We start from the raw sequence: 17,708 nt of genomic DNA, 5'->3' as shown, positions 1-17,708 counted from the left end.
ATACATATATCTGCATGTTTGTATATATGGTTATTGAACTTGTAACATGGGTTCTAAGTTAACAAGCTTGAAATGTGATCAAAATCAGTACCTGATCCAAAAAATAATACACTGACCATAGGCTTTGACACAAATGATCTCTCTTCCACTTTTAGAGTTTTATTCTCTGTTAACTTAGTTCTATCTTATTTTCATACCATAAAAATTATTGGTTATTATTATTGTTGTATTTTTTTCTGTCAGTGTTTACTCATGTATTTACTGATTTCTTGGTTCACCATAGCCTCTCAAATTTCTCTCTTTTCTTTTTGGATGATCTCTATTTTTTGGAAAATGCATATTTTAAGTTGTTTTCAGTGAAAATATGTTAGCACTAAACTTTTTCAGTCTTTGGTTGAAATGCCATTATTTAGTTTCCTTTATAATAGTTTAGCTGGTGTAGAAATTTAGATTGAGTACTAATTCCACTGTCCCCTGGCATTCATTGTTTCTGTTGAGCTGTCTTCAGTAATTTATCATTTCTTAGTAAGTAATTTATCTTTTCCATTTGGTTGCTTTTGCAATTTTTTGTTATCCTTTATATTTTCCATAGATTCCTTATGGACCATATGATTGGGAATACATTTTGATTATTGTTACTTCAAGTTTACTGTGTTTCATGAATCTGAGAATTCAACATTTTGAAAGTTCTTAGCTATTATCTCTTCAAATATTCTCTTCCCCATTTTACTTACTTAGAAATCCTATTAGATATTTGGTTGCATTTTGAGTAATTTCCTCAAATCTAATTTATAATCTACAAATTTATATTCGTATGGTTATAAAATATCCTATCTCATTCATTGTATGTTAAACTTAATGAGTATTTTTCAAACATTCTTAAATTCATTTTAAATCATTTTTTACAGTACTTCTCTTTTTGCTGTAATATTCTCTTTTCTTCTTTTGTTTTATATTCTTAATATTAGACCATTAAGCATTCAAAGTATACATTTTTTGGTCTCTATCTTATTTTATTATTTGACATTTTGGGGAAAATTTATGTTATATAGGCTCACTTTTATTCAATATGAGTTGTTTTCTTATATGCGTTGTACTCTGACATCTGAATTCATGGTCATCAGGTCTTTACCTATGAAAATCTTAAGTGTTCTGGGTGAGGTACTTTATTTTATTTAATTAATTTATTTATTTATCTTTAAATGATTTTTATTTATTTTTGAGAAACAGAGAGAGTGTACGAGTAGGGGAGGGTCAGAGAGAGAAGGAGACACAGAATCCAAAGCAGGCTCCAGGCTCTGAGCTAGTTGTCAGCACAGAGCCCGATGCGGGGCTTGAACCCACGAACCGTGAGATCATGACCTGAGCCGAAGCTGCGGCTTAGTCGCCGCTTAACCGCCGCTTAACCGACTGAGCCACCAAGGCGCCCCTCTGGGTGAGGTATTTTAGAGGAATTTACACTACTTGCATCTCTTAGGTACTCCTCGGATATCTTTGATGCTAATGTCTTGACTAAAGTGTTCCTGGACCACCTATATGGTATCAATTAAAACTACAAACCGAAACACAGCACTGGAGCAGGCTTGGAATTTTTAGACCCATTTAGAGCCTAAGTGAAGGTAGACAAGATTCTTGTCTTTCATATCACTGTGTTGATTGGATGGCTTTTATTTCAACCCTGCCCTTTCACTGACAAACTTTGAAGGTCCTAGCTTTCTATGGGTATCTCAGCTCTAGTACTCTCCCCCTTCTCTACTGAGGGAGCCAAAATCTTTGCTCTGGATTTTCTGTTTTACGTTTTCTAGACTTATTTCCACCACTCAAACACACGTTTCTACCCAGGACAACCACGGCATCAGTTTCTATGCTCACCACCCCAGTATTCGGTACTTAGTTTTGGATTTCAGCTATGCCTTTAAAATTCATTTTAAAGAAAAATGTGTCTTACTTGACTTTTTGTTTATAGCCAGAGAGTTTTCACAATATTGCCATAACATGAAGTTCTTGTTTGCTTTCTAAGCCATGATTATACAAATCAGAAAGACACTATGAAGTCCACAGTTAACTGGAAACTGAAATCATTACAAAGATGGGGGGGGATCGCAAATACACATGCAAATATTGTACCAAAATGTCATCATAAAAATCCAACATTGCGAGTTTTTGAGTTATTTAGAAGTAACATAAAGACTTACCTTGGGACTGAAAAAGTTTCTTCTGAAAGTCTTTTACCTTTGCTTCTTTGAATGATTTCAAGCAGTTTCATATTTTGTTTTTGTTTTTTATACAAGGGTAGTCAGAGCATTATTAGTAAAAAAAAAAAATCCACCATAAGTAGAACTGTAAATACTTTGAAGTTAAAAATTATGTAGATGGTACTGTTTGAACAGTATAGGCAATTTTTATTATTATTTAGCACATGTGTTTTTAATGCTTGCAATGTGTGTTAAAACCACTTTTACTGATTATCTACACTAGTGAGATTATTAAGAAAAGTAATAAGATAATTCCACTTTATCTTATTAATGTCTCAAAGCATTTCACTGATCAGACTTTGTTAACTGATAATTAGATTCCTCCATTATATTTTTTATTAGAGGCATTCATGAGAAATCAAATAAGTATGCCATAGTTATAATTGATTTTCATGGCTTTTGAAAAGGACTCTGTGAGTTTTTCATAGAAGCGTTTCGGTCTTTTAGAAATAATCCATGGGTTCTGTTGTAATAAAGTATAATTCATCTACCCAAGGACCTGCTCTTTCTCTTAACCAAGCAGTCACCTTTCATTCTGCTTAGCTGTAAAATATGAGAATTCACTCCGATGATACGGACTCTTGCTCTGACAGTTGGCAATAATTAATTTTGGGATCACTGTTGTTTTAAATGGCTTTAAGCGATTACTCACGAGTATTAGTTCCCCGTTCTCCGCAGCTCGGAACACGTGGCTCCTCGAAGCCCCCAGTGTTTTCAGTCTCACCCTGGCTGGTGTACTCTAGAAATGCAGAGACGGAAGGAAGTTTCCGTGTTTATGCCATGCAGCAGCCCTCTCTCCATACTTACTGTAAACCATTCACCCTGAGGCTAACCTACTCACAAAAATGCCCTGAAAGGACATTCTTCACCATCACAAGATTCAAATTAAATAATTTTGATGCAAGGCAGATATTTATTAAGTGCTCAATATGTAAGAGCTTTAAGTCTCTCTGACTAACCCTTATATTAATACTCGTGGTTCAGGTAGGTCCTATTGTTACCACCACCATGATGAGGATGTTGAACTTTAGAGAGATTAAATTCTTTGTCCAAGATCACACTGCTAACACATGGCAGAGCTGGGACTTGACCCTCAGTCCAAATGACACCATAATTATCATGAAAGCCTGCAAGCTCTAGGAGACCAGGGAGTAGGTCTGTCTGCTCTTCGAAGAACTTAGCACAGTGCCTTGCACCTACTAGGGATTATCAATATTTGCTCAATGAACAGAAGAAAAATGAGTGAACTGGAAAAAGACTTCTTTGCATTGAATGTAAATTGTGTTATTTTCATTTGTTTTATCACTGGGGAAGAGGAATCATTTGTTAATTTCTTTTCCTTTGGTTAAAGTACGTGATGTTAGCCAGGTACTTGCCTTTTTAGTTTGCAGTCTAGTTTTCATGCTTGTATTTAATCGCTCTAACGTTAGAGTGAGCTGTCATGGATATCAGTGCTTTGATTCAGGTCTTGGACTGTTAAAAGCTAGGTTTCCCATAAGCATAGCAATTTAAATAGAATTAAATGTTAGCTTTTTCCTTTAAAGTCTTTACAAAATTGGTTATGCATAAATACGGAAGAAGACTGTCTTTTAAAATATACAATAATAGGGGAAGGCAAAAAAAAAAACTAAACATGGGATACAATTATCTTTCTTTTTCACAAATCTCTAACTGTGATTAGTCACTGCTTAGCGTAACGCTGCATCCTAGCTCTGCTACCAGGCTCCGTGGAAAACTGGAAAGCACTTCTTAAATTGCCGCCTACAGAGCCTACACTCATGGTGTCCACAGTGTGCTGACCATGGGGCTGCTGGGCAACTCCATAGACTTTATTCTGTCCTAGGCTCACTTCTCTGGCAAGCAAGCCCTAATTATTTTTTTAGATCCATTAAATGAAAAGCTCTGATTTGTGCTTTCAAGATATTTATTTAAGTTTATTTACTTTTGATAGACAGAGAGAGGATGAGTGGGATGAGGAGCAGAGAGAGAGGGAGACACTGAATCTGATGCAGGGCTCGAACTCACTAACCATGAGATCATGACCTGAGCCAAAGTTGGCTGCTTAGCCCACTGAGCAACCCAGGTGCCCCTGTGCTTCTATGATTCTTGTTGTTAGTTCCTTCTCTATTTCTTTGCCTCTGACCAAGAATAAAGAGAGGGAAAATATGTAGCCTGTTGAACTTCCCACTTTAGTTGAATATCTTGCTGGTTGTCTTTTCTTTTCCAACCAGTTTGTTTCCTGCCAGTTCACTTCAAAGCCTGAAACTGTGTTGTCTTTACTTACCTAAGAACACCTCACCTTTCTGACTGCCTTTTTGAGCGATAGTCACATGGACTTTTTAATTTGAATCACTGAGATCAAAAGCCATACTTCCCCTGAATGATTCTATCCAGATACCTATTTGCATATAAACACCCAGTGGACTCAACCAGTTCTTGAAAGAATTCAGGAATTCAAGTTTGAATCCAGATTTGTCAGGATGGGAATTACAACATACGTAAACAGAATTCCATGCTTTAAAGCAGCTGTGCAGTAATTTCTTCACAGGGCTCCCCTGATATTTTTATATTACTTAATCACTCTGCAACGTTCTCCAGGCCACACAGTGGCTAGATTTTTAGACTTCCCTCATAGGATTTACTTCCTAATCCTTATTCCAAAGAATCACTTAATTTCCATTTTCCTTTCATTAGAGGACACCAGGAGAGAACACCTATGCCAATCAAAAGGAATGAGTAATACAATGGGAATATTATTCTTCACAACTCAACAATTCTGCCGATCAGTATGGAATTTACTAGAAGGATTCTCACTAATAACTTAATAACTAATAACTTAAATAGGACTATATCATTGCACACCCATGTGAACCAAAATATAACCATTTTATCTCTTCTGTCCTCCTCCCTTCTCTCTCCCCACTTCCCATTCTCTCTTTCTTTCTCTTTTCCTACTCCTCATTCCCTCTTATCCTAAACAGGGTCCCCGTGGTCCTGAGGGCACACCAGGAGAGAGGGGCTTACCAGGAGAAGGATTTCCAGGGCCAAAGGTAACAATACTTCCTGTGCTATGAAAAAAATGCTCTGCCTTGCATGGTCATGATTTACAACTTTAAAAAGTGGGTCCTAGCCAATTACCAGAAGTCAAGTATTTTCCTGATCATCTTCACCTGAGTAAATGAAGAAAGATGTAAGCTTTTCCTTCACATGAAACTCTGGTGAAATTTGCAATTATAAATAACTAATTGACAGACTTTTATTTCATATAATTATTGCATGTGAAGGGAGAAAACTCTCTTAAAGTAATTTGTAGTCATTAAAGCCACAGGGATAAATAGCATCGTTATGCCCAGAAATTATTGAGCGCAGCTACGACAGAACTTTACTCACAGCTTTGTTTTGTGAAACATAGATAAGAAACTAATAAACCAATTTGTAATCATATTGTCATTAGCATAATAAGAAAAGAAATATGGGGGAAGGTGAGGGCACTGGTATTACCTTGTTATAATAAGGAGCAAAAAACTATGAAAAACGTGCCTTTTACCTGGCAATTGAGAATTTAAATACTTCTACTGCTTCCCATATATAATTCTTGGTGCTCAAGTTCCCTGGACCTTGAAAAACCCTCTGGGGTTGGCACACTTTTTCCATAAAGGGCAAGATAATGAATATTTGTGAGCAGTGTGGTGTCTGTTGTGACTGCTTAACTTGTGCTGCTGCAGCATGAAAGCGGTCATCAGCTCTGTATAGATGAGTGTGTGGCTGTATGCCAATAAAGCTGTGTTTACCAAAAAACAGAAGCAGTGAGCTCAGTTTGGCCAGTCGGCTATAGTGTGCTGACCCCCGGTGGAGTCTGCTGCCCCACAGTCTACCAAAGGCACACGCTTCGGGCAGCATCCACAAAATTTCAGTACATAAGGAAACATTTTGAGGTTTCCTTCTTTTCTGAAGTCTTTCCCCAAACACACGTGTATGCACACATGCACCCCCCAGAGAAGCACATGCTACTTTCTTTCTTTTATTTTTGATGTTTATTTATTTATTTTTGAGAGAGCAAGAGAGAAAGAATCCCAAGCAGGCCCTGCATTGTCAGCATGAAGCCCAACACGGGCTTGAACCCATGAACTATGAGATTATGAGCTGAGCCAACATCAAGAGTTGGATGTTTAGCCAACTGAGCCACCCAGGAGACCTACTCATGATGTTTTCTTAAGTGTCTAAGAACTTGCACTTTAGTCAGTCAGATCACTAAGATCTCACATTCTCAGTACAGCCTCATGCTCTAAAACTGCATCTCATTCTTAGCCTTTTCCACCATGATCAATATTCTATGGTCTATGAGAAACCTGAATCTGGACTAGAGGGAAATCAATTAGCTAAAACCTAATTCATACTAAGTTGTGAGTGACTGCTGGGTTGAATTTTAAAAGAGGTCCTCATTGACTAACAAATTTTAATTTGTCATAATAAGTGGAAATTATATGTAGGATAAAAGGAAGGTTACTAATGCCCTGACCTAATCAGAATATCACTCTCAGAAGACAGAGGCTGACAACTTAGCACTACATTTCAGAAAGTGTTATAATACATAATTTCTTGAAATTTTTTGGCATATAGTAAATTTCTATTTATATGTAGTCCAAACAACCTGGGAAATTCAAATAGCCAGGGTTATTTCTCTTTATAATCTGTGGGGAGTTTTAAGATAAATATATGAGAGGGGCATCTGGGTAGCTCAGCTGATTAAATGTTCAACTCTTGAGTTCGGCTCAGGTCATGATTTCATGACCCATAGGTTTGAGCCCTGTGTTGGTCAGACTCTGTGCTGATAGTGTGGAGCCTCCTTGGAATTCTCTCTCCCTCTCTCTACCCCTTCCCTGTATGCGTGCTTTTTCACTCTCTCTCTTTCAAAATAAATAAATAAAAACATTTTAAATAAATGAATAAATAAATAAGAAATGAATAAGTGAAATACAAGAAGCATATTTTAGGGTGTGTTTTAGTGACAGGTTCAACTGAATGTTAATAATGATACACTCTTATGCATAATGACCCACAGCACTGCGTTGCTCTCTACCTCATCACAGAAAGAGTACATAATATTCAGTGTTATTTTAGGGTCAATTGTATGTAATTCTACTCTGTGGTAATGATCAGAAAAACCCAGTAGTCAGAATACCTCACTCCCTAACCAGCAGGACCAAAGGGAGGTTTCTATATGTACTACTTGAGGTTACTTTGCACTAATACAGAGTTTAAGTGAATGAATTATGACTCTAGAGGGACTTGAAGGTTTTTTTTTCTTATTTCCTAGGTTTCTTGTGTTCTTTGATTTTACACTTGGCTTGAACAAATGCATGAAACAAATGCTTTTTCTAATTGATTATTTGGTTTATTTTTCATACAAAAGCACAGAATGTCATGACTTCGTTGGCATGACATCAGAGCTAATCACATTGGTCACGTGACTGCAGAAGTCAAGCCTAGAAGATTTTCTATGAATTCTCTTAAAAACTAAAATTTCAAAGAATGTTTTAAAATTGTGGTATAAGAGATACACATAACAAGTAACTCAATACTAGCAAGTATTAGTTCATATTCTAATATGAGCAACAAATTTTCATTGTGTGATGGATCCAGCTGCATCGTATTGAGGGAATGGAGGATTGATCCATTTGTTGTATTATATGATTAATTAGGCCCCCCATTTCTAGATATTTCTGATAACATTGGGAATGGAGTTCTCCTCCAAGGTTAGTGATACCAGATGTGTGTTCTGTTTGGATTCCTTCCTATTTAATAGTATTAAACCTAATTATATGTATTTTGCAAGTTACAAATCTTGGCATCAGTGAGAATTACCCATTTGTAGTGAAGAGCGAGTTTGGGTGCTTTCGATGCTTCAAGTATTTTTAAATCCTGATTTTTATTAGTATACTGATATTCCTCCTATATATATTTTTAGGGTGAAAAAGGCTCTGAAGGACCAATTGGCCCACAAGGATTACAAGGAGTGTCAATCAAAGGGGACAAGGTACTGCATATGGGGTGTATAAAAGGAAGGATACACCACTATAACTATGTTTATTCCTTGTTCTTTATGCATGTACATTTATGAACTGTGTTCAACCTGACAACCCTATCACACAGGTATCCAAGTAATTATAAGTCACGTATATGCGGGGCATATTGTTATGTGGGATGAATTATGATCTGATCCCATCATTTATATTTATAGTAATGGCTCATGTATTTGCGTTTTGACTTCCAATAAACCTGTCTTCCGCCAAGTAGTTTTGTAGCCAAACATGAGCAAAACAGACCCCTTCTTGGTAAAGAAAATGGTTTTTAAAAACATACTGACTTGACCCCATTACAGAAAGTGCATGTCCATCCTTAGATGCTCACTCAGAAAAATATTACCCAGGTGCCTGCAAGGCTCAGTCGGTGATTTCACCTCAGGTCCTGATCACATGGTTTGTGAGATGGAGCCCTGTGTTGAGCTTGGGATTCTCTCCCTTTCTTTCTGCCCCTCTCTCACTTATGCTTTCTTTCTTTCTTTCTCACTCTCTCTCACAAAATAAATAAACTTTTAAAAGTGGGTCTAAAATAAGAGAACTCATTTAAGAAACTTAGCGTTGGTGCCCTTCTAGAAGGACCAAGAGAAATCCACCTAAAGTTAGGTGTTTTTTTTTAAAATTTATTTTTGAGAGACAGAGACTGACAGAGTGAGCAGGGGAGAGTCAGAAAGAGAGGGAGACACAGAATCTGAAGCAGCCTCCAGGCTCTGAGCTAGCTGTCAGCACAGAGCCTGACACGGGGCTCAAACCCACGAACCACGAGATCATGATCTGAGCTGAAGTCAGACGCTTAATGACTGAGCCATCCAGGCACCCCTAAAGTTAGGTTTATAGACTCACTGCAGTGAGGGAGACCACATACCATGGGGAACCCATCACTACTCAGTCAGAAGATGAAAGTTTTTTCTTTACAGGACTTGGGCTTGTGTTAGGTGATTTTGGGGAATGTCTAAGAAAGTACGGATTGGCTTTTGATTGGACACTGCAGGGAAGTGAAGTAATTTTAAGATTGGATGTTTTAACGAGTCTTATCTAGGAGTTGGGAAAATGGAGTCATATTTAGCTATAATTGGTAAAAAAAAAATAGCAGTCATTCATTTTAGCTCACATAGGGGGATGTTTGATCACTTTGCTGGGAATGTGTTGTTCGAACGTGTTTTTTTTTTTTTTTTTTTTTTGCTTTGGTCTGTGCTCAGGCATGACTATGGACTGCTCTTGCTTTTGTGTTGGTTCATTACATAGAATGTTCATATCTGACACCGGTAGCCTGTAAAAACTGTTTATGTTCACACCACGGCCTACCCGCCATTGCTTGTCTCTTTCTCGCTAGTTACTTGTTTTCTTTAAAATACAGACTGTACCCAATTAGAAGTGGTATTGAGGCTGGTGATAGAAGCTGCTGGAGGCTGATAAGGCCCAACAGTCCAGAGAGAAGGGAAAGCTGCCATAGGGGGAGATGATATAGGAAATGTGCAAAAGACAGAGAATCCATATCCATTTGGAGTCATTTATATGCTAATTTCTAAGCATATCACCATATTATATATTATATTACAGTAATAACTTATATTCATAATTATCTTAGGAGCTGTGTTTCAATGTTGAATTACTTATTTCTTTTATTTCCTGGTAGCTGTCTCGTCTATATATCTGCATTTAAATAGCAGAGATACTGGTAAAAAGTGACTTATACAAATTTTAGTAGTAATACAATTCTTGGCTCAAATAGTTCAGCCCTGGGTCTAACTCCGGCTCCTAAAACTATGTAAGATGCTCTTTCCTCCTTTGGAGCAGTGAGAACTGAGTACAACAGAACTATTGTTTTATGAGTTTAGTAAATTAACTTTTTCAGCTGTTGCAATCATGGCATTTGTGTTTTTACATCTGCAGCTCATGCAAAGAAAACATAATGAAATATCAGATGTGCTCATATATAATTACAAGGCTTTCATCTGCTATTTCCTTACCAAATCAATACCATCTTAGCTTTCCCTGCCCCCTTCCTTTTCTATTCTCTTATATATAACATTAGATCCAAACACTTTGGTGTCTGGGATTCAAGTGATAAGATAAACACCACTATGATAAGGACGGTAGAAAACAAGAAATTAGTTTTGATACAGATATTAAATGTAAATGATAACACACAAAAAGAAGATCTCTCTTATTTACTCATTGAATATTTGCCGAACAGTGGTTATGAGTTGGGTTCTGGAGTCAGAGAGAGTGAACCTGAGTCTTGTCTCTGACATCTAACAGTTGTGTGACTGGGGAAAAGGAACTTAACCTCATCTGGAAAATGGGGATGCCAATTTTCAAAGTGTTGTTGTGAGGAGTGAATGAGATAAAGCATGAAAAGCACAGAGCCTGCCACAGGATAAGCAATCAAGTTCTGACTCAGAACAATCCAGCTGTGAACTAGAACTTGAGACCATTCCATTTTTCCTTGGAAGATATCTGTTCAGACTTGGGCTTGACACAGAGTGAAACACTCAGAAGCATACTTCAAGGCATGTCCTAATGACAGGTGCTGCATACTTTAAAAAATTACATAAAGTATAATTTAATGATAAAATTTAAAAACTTTTTTAAAGTTTATTTAAGAGAGAGCAGAGGAGGGGCAGAGGGAGAAGGAGAGAGAAAATACAGGCAGACTCCGTGCTGTTAGTGCGGAGCCCGATGCCAGGCTCAAACCCATGAACCGTGAGGTCATGATCTGAGCTGAAACCAAGAGTTGGACGCTTAACCGACGGAGCTGCTCAGGCACCCCTAATGATACAGTTTTGTTTATAAAAACATTTATTTAGCCCAGGTATTGGCAAACTAGGGCTGGCTGCTTGTTCTTATAAATAAAGCGTTTTTAGAACACAGGCACACCTGTTCATTTAGATATTGGCTCTGGCTGCTTTTGCACTACTAAAGCAGTGTTCATTAATTATGAAAGAGACCTTATCACAGCCCTTGAGAATAAAATATTTACTATCCAGCCGTGTAAGAAAAAGTTTACGGACCTTTGTATAGCCTAAATACAACTGACATTTGAATATCTGGGGTGCCGGCTGGCTCAGTTGGTAGAGCATGCGACTCTTGATCTCAGGGCTGTGACTTAAAGCTCCACATTGGGCATGGAGCCTGCTTAAAAAAAAAAAAGAAAAAGAAAATATAAGATAAAGTGTGTATCACATTGTGCCTTTGCTGTTCTGGGCTGTTCTGGCATCATTTTTGCTCTGCCTGGAATGCTTTTTCCCTGTGTTTCTAGCAGGTTCATTTCCTCTCTCCAGTGAGGCCATCCCTGGTCACCTTATGCAAAATTGTCACTGCCTTCTCCTTCCCAGATTTATTTTCTCCTTAGCACTTATCATTCCTCAACATATTATTTATCTATCCTGTTTACTGTCTTCTGTTTTTCCTACTAAAATGTAAGCTCTATGAGAACAGAGATTTTTGGCTGTTTAATTCACTATTGTTTCCCAGTGTTTGGAACAATTCCTAGCACAAAATAAGCACCCACAAGTATCTGCTGAAACACACAAAGAATAAATGAATGATAGTTCTTCCTGCTGATACCTCTCATTTTGGTTCCCAAATTTATTTCATAGCAAGGAAAGATGAATTTCTTCCGTTCTGTTGCATTTATTTTAGACAACTTCTTAATTTTTTAATTTTACATTTTTAAAATCTTAATTTTTTAAAATCTTAATTTTAACACATGTCTCTTAAGTTGTATCTCAAATCCTGATTTTCTTGTACCCTATGAATACTATACCCTATGAATACTATTTAAATATTTCTGTTGTAATCCTGACAGGAAGTGTTTGTGTCATTATAATAACCATTTAGGGATTTGGGGTTCCTGTGAGAAAAATGATTGATAAATACAAAAAGGTGCAAATAGACTCCAATTTAGACTAAACAGTGAAACTGGCATGCACTATTTTGACAAACACGAACTATAAACTGTTTAAAAAAAGAGTTCTCTAACTTTTTATGTTGAACCATTTTATGATATAGATGGATTTCAATTCAGCATAATTCAAGATTAGCAGAGTATGAAAGAATGAGGCTTATTGTTATATTTCTCACTTATTCTCTATACAGGGGGATTTGGGACCTGTGGGACCCCAAGGGCCAATGGGCATCCCTGGAATTGGGAGTCAAGGGGAACAGGTAATCCACACTTTCTCCCTTTCCCTTTCGTACGGAACATTCTGACCCAATCCTGGTGTTCACTGAAAGTCAGTCCTGTGAACACCGATGAGAAGACCTGATAGTCAAAGCACAAGGGGATGTACATCCAAAACTGAGTACAGGGAAGGAAAAGATGGTTCTGTGAGATTTTATTTTCTAGAACTTCGAAAATGTGTGTTTCTTGGAGCTGTGACTTTTAACCTTTGTGTCTAATTAATAGGATACGAGTTTCAGAGTGAGTTTATATTTTCAGTTTTCCTTAGGAGCAGTGGTTTATTTACCTGTAGGTTTGTGTATTTTCCCCTTGAGGCTTTGTGAAAGATTAAATCCCACTTTCTCCCAACGCCAATAGAGTAGTCTTTCCTACTCCCTAGCCATGTACCAATCTAAAAACGGTATTAAACTTATAACAAGGACTAGAATCAGAGGTAACCACTTAATTTAAGGGGTACTATTACTGAATAGAAGCAAATCACAGATAGGGTTTATAAATAACATTTGGCCTCTCTTGGTCAGAGGAAAAGAAAGCTCTCTGAGGATGTTTTTACATTCACAGCTGGAACTGCTTTGCAAATCTTCTGACCAAAACTTTTGGAAAAGCTGGGCAATTTGGTTAGATCTGAATAATATAAAAATAATACAATAGGACTATCTACCTACAGAATTTCATTTAATCAAAGTGATGAACAAATCCAAGTTTATGCTGCGTGTCCTCCTGCATAGAAAGCAGCCAATCTGTTGATGAAGATTTATGATTAAGGTTTGAATTACTCTGTCCCCTAGAGAATGAGTAGTCCTTCCCTTATCTAGGATGGGAAAAGATGATTAAAAAAAGAGGTAATTCCAAATCTCTTTGTTGACATTTACTCTGGGTTTATTTCTAAACATCTAGTAATTAATTAGTATTTTTGTTGTTGTTATTGTTAATCTAAGCAACAGCAAAGCTGGATATTTCTCCTCTTTCCATTACCTTTCTCTTGGTAGAAATCCTAGGAATACTTAGGAAGACTGAGATGCAGGAAAAGCCAAGAAAAGTTTGTATATAAGTATTTAGATAATAATTAGGAACTGGGTATTTTGATCACACAAGGATTGTGGTTTGGCTATGGCATCAGGCAGGCTCACATTTTGTAGTTCATTTGCCCATTTCATCCAGGCTTACATTCTGGTCCTGGATGTGACTGGACAGTCGTGTTGTTTCCTGAGTCTTGGGGTCCTGGTCCTGAGTTAACACTGAAGGATTGAAAATGAGGTTCAAAAAAAACCCATCTTTCTGGATGGCCTGTGAATTCTGGACCTCCAACCTGCAACTTCCTGCTGCCTTTACTACTGGACCTTAGTGGATGTTGTTGTGCTTCAGGTTAAAAAACATCTCTGACTTCTTTTGTTTACTCACCCCTTTCTCTCCTTTTCCAAGAGAAAATAGCTTTTAAGGTAGACATATCCATATGGAGCTGACCCCTATCAGGTAGGAGATTGAATAGAATGTGCTATTTATAAACTGATTTGAACAAGAAAAGAATATGTTTGCCCTTTTAAGACAAATGATTTAAATCCTACTTACATTTAACCTCTATTTTTACAGTTATTCATTTTTCTTCTTATCCTTAATTGAACATCTTTACTCATTGAATTATTGTTGTTCCTAGATCTCCCTAATTCTCTTATACACATGAATTTTCCCACTTATCTGTTTTGGAGGGGACACCTGTTTCAAGTTTATGATATGCCTCAAGTGGCCTGCAATTTTCACTAAATGTTTCGAGGCTTATCAACTTCAACTCTGTTATAAATTGGAGTGAAATACAAATAACCACATACACATAGGTGCACATATCCCTTTGAATTTTTTGATCCCTTGTCACATACCATGTGACCTACTTGTAGGCTATTGTAAACGATTCCTTCTAATAACAACATTGTAATTCCTTCTTATAATAAACGTAGCTTACTTAAATTGTTTAGATTGCTTCATCTTCATTAACCAGAGAAAAGGGGACTCATATTTATAATTAAAAAATAAACAAGCAGTTGTATCATCCAGCTGGAGAAAAGGGGATGCCATTTGTAATAAAATAATCCTGTATCTGTAACCATCATTTATACAAACATGGCTTGTAAGGTATAAGCAAAATAAAATTTTAGGTTTTTTCTCCTCATTCTTTAAATATTTTTCAATGGGGAAAGTTTTTTCTTTTTCCTGCCATGGAAGAAATTGCCAACAAACCGCAGATTTTTCTTAATCATTTTTAGATAATAAAACTTACTGTGTCACCTCTAAGTTGTAAATCAGTTTTAATTGTCATAAAAATTATGTAGTCAATATGTTAATTTTCCTTTTAATCTTCATTCATCTTATATGAGCTGTAAGTGAGAGCCTATGGTCCATGAGAGGGAATGTGCTTCTCACTCCTCCCGGGCTGAGTCAAGAGTGGTGGTGGGAGAGGGGGGGAGATACAGAGGTTCTTTCCTGGCTGGTCTCCTGTCACATGGCTTTGGATCCTCTGGTCTTGACAGTTGTTTGACACTGAGTTGCCTTGCGGGACTCCTGCCTTGCCCCTGTGACTGTCACTCTCGGGACATGACTGAAGCACTCTCCTCCTCCAGTTGTTTCTCCCCATCAACCTCTGCTTTTCTGGGGGTTTATTTTATACTGACTCTCTCAGTTAGAGTTCTACCACTGCTCCAGGTCCTCTTGGCCAGGATCCGAAACAATTCCAGGCCAACCCTGTCTCTCATCGAGTACATCTGGTCCACAGGAAAAAAACTAGTATGGCCTTTGTGCTGACAGACTCTGGATGGATGGGCTGATTGCCCCTCACCCCCAGCACGCTCTCTTGATCATCACAGTCCATTCATTTTAGCGCTCCCAGACACAGGCCAGACACAGGTCCCTTGTGTCCCCAAAGCAAAAACCAAGGTCAATAGTTTCACTGAAACTCCCTTTCTAGAATAGAGGAAAGAAAGAAGCAACCCAAACCCCTCTCATTTTGTACAATGAAAATGCTTTACAATACTACTTTCTCCAAAGAAGAACTTACTAAATCCTATCTCTTTCCCCTTTTTATATGCACAATGTGAGTGAGAATCTAGTGTTTGAACATTCTTCAGTTTGGTGTCTATAGGCGATTGCTTCTTAGAGCCTACAGTCAAACCTTCAATTTAATATCCTGATATATTTTCAGTGATGCAGCTAGAACATAGGTTTGCCTGAATGTGACTGAGATGGGAAATAAGTTAACAAGATGGAATTTTGGCTCTCTAACTTGAAATTTCAATCTGGTGTGGTGACTCGTTCATCAGGGTCTTTAGCAGTTCAGTCTTCTTCATTCTTATGCGGAGTCTGTCCGTCCAAGGGTACTTTCCTTACCCACGTGATCCACAATAACCAATATGTCTTCACTTCAGCCACTGAGGCAGGGGAACGTGGAAGGGGAAAGCATACCTCTTCCTTTATCATGAATCAGAAATTGCACATATCACTTCCATTCATATTCTATTGGCCAGATCCCATATGCCAATACCTGGCTGCAAACGGGACTGGGAAACATGGTCATTATTCTAGGCAGCCATTCAGGTCAGCTAAAATTCTCTTACTATCGGAAAAGGGAGAATGCATATGATGGTTCACCCCCAGCTCTGCCATGCCATTCAACAAATACTGAGGGTGAGTAATGTGCTATGGGATGTGAACTAAAATTTCACATTAGAGGACATGAAACGAATCTAAATTTATGAGTTTCACTAATACTATTTTTAAACATTTTATTTTAAAGGGAATCCAAGGTCCTATGGGTCCACCTGGTCCACAAGGGCCCCCAGGACAAGGCTCGCCTGGTTCCAAGGTAACTTTCTAAATGAAAGCAGAGATTAATACATCCCTAGTCTAACTGCTGTTTCCTGGTCACAAGCCAGTGCATTGGGAAAGCAGTAGATGAAATGAACTTAAAGATCAGATTTCTACTTAATGCAAAACATTACTGGTATTCCTGATGGTTTAAATAGTGTAATATGTATTCTTTATGCTCTTAGACATAATTATTTATGCCATCTTAACTTACTGTTTTATTCCTTTTTCTCTAGAGATCCTGTTGTAGTAATTCAAGCAGGGTTGGTTATCAGTAGAGGCCACAGTGGGCTTTTAATTCATTCTGACCAACTCTCCCACAATGGGTCAAACTACTGAAACATTTATAGAGTCAGAAATAAAGAAAACTTTTCTATGAAAGTGGGATATTAGAGTTATGATTTATCCCTTAGGGAGAGGCATGGCACTGATTATTTAACTAGATATCCTTAATGTTGCTTCAAATGATCTAATCATCATTCAATAAATACTCCTCTGAGAGTAGTCACCTTCCAGTACACTCCTTAGAGATTCCCATGTGAGAAGCACTTGACAGAATAAAGTTATTGTCCTTGAGACGTTTGATCTGGGCTCACCGCTGGGAGCTCACCACTGGGAGCTCAATGTCTGTTCATGACATTGCCCTTGATCACCAGTCCCGTGGGCTTCTCGTGTGTCAGTTTTAGTTGTTGTGGAATGTAAATTCCTATATTAGGATATATTATATGTATAATATAAGTATATAACATTACTACCTATATTCCAGGTGCCCTTCCCCTTTTAAGTATGCTACCTCATCTATATTTTAAGCCAGTCCATTATATATTCCAAATTTGGTAAAACTCTATCCACCTGAAGGGATTTTAGGCATATATATGTATTTGAATGATATAGAAACATATACTTAAATAACATAATCAATATATTAACATATTTTAACATTTTACATTACAATATATTGTGAGCATGAATATTACCAATATAATCAATATATATTCAAACACGTATATATGAATTGAGGACACGAAGCTTCGTTTCATCCTACTGTGTTGGTATAAGACAGACAGCTCTTAGCACGTAAGGCAGAAATATATTATTTTTATTTTGCTGCTGTAGTCACATACTCTTCAAATACTCTTTCCTCACTAGGGAGAAGTAGGCCAGACTGGAGCCACAGGTCCTAGAGGGCCAGTGGGAATAGGAGTACAAGGCCCAAAGGTGAGCTGACCATCCCGGTCGGAAGCACTTAAATAATTTATGTCATATTACATAAAGTTTCATTTATAGTTTTTGTAGATCATGCAGTGTTATCTGTTATTTCATCAGAGAATATTT

The 17,708-nt window shown here is 37.4% G+C and overlaps 1 protein-coding gene across 2 annotated transcripts in view; it reads left to right on the top strand.

Moving 5' to 3' along the window:
• Positions 1 to 17,708, top strand: part of COL28A1 (collagen type XXVIII alpha 1 chain) — a 166,980-nt gene that overhangs the window by 53,353 nt on the left and 95,919 nt on the right. For both annotated transcript variants that reach the window (XM_029929394.1, XM_029929393.1), the window contains exons 14-18: positions 5,237 to 5,305; positions 8,224 to 8,292; positions 12,437 to 12,505; positions 16,303 to 16,371; positions 17,523 to 17,591. In XM_029929394.1, coding sequence (XP_029785254.1) covers positions 5,237 to 5,305; positions 8,224 to 8,292; positions 12,437 to 12,505; positions 16,303 to 16,371; positions 17,523 to 17,591 — 345 coding nt within the window. The remainder of the gene's footprint in view (positions 1 to 5,236; positions 5,306 to 8,223; positions 8,293 to 12,436; positions 12,506 to 16,302; positions 16,372 to 17,522; positions 17,592 to 17,708) is intronic.

Source organism: Suricata suricatta, chromosome 2 (assembly GCF_006229205.1).
Source record: "Suricata suricatta isolate VVHF042 chromosome 2, meerkat_22Aug2017_6uvM2_HiC, whole genome shotgun sequence".
Classification (NCBI taxonomy): domain Eukaryota; kingdom Metazoa; phylum Chordata; class Mammalia; order Carnivora; family Herpestidae; genus Suricata; species Suricata suricatta.
The sequence above is the reverse complement of the archived record's forward strand: the minus strand, read 5'-3'. Positions and strand labels throughout refer to the sequence as shown.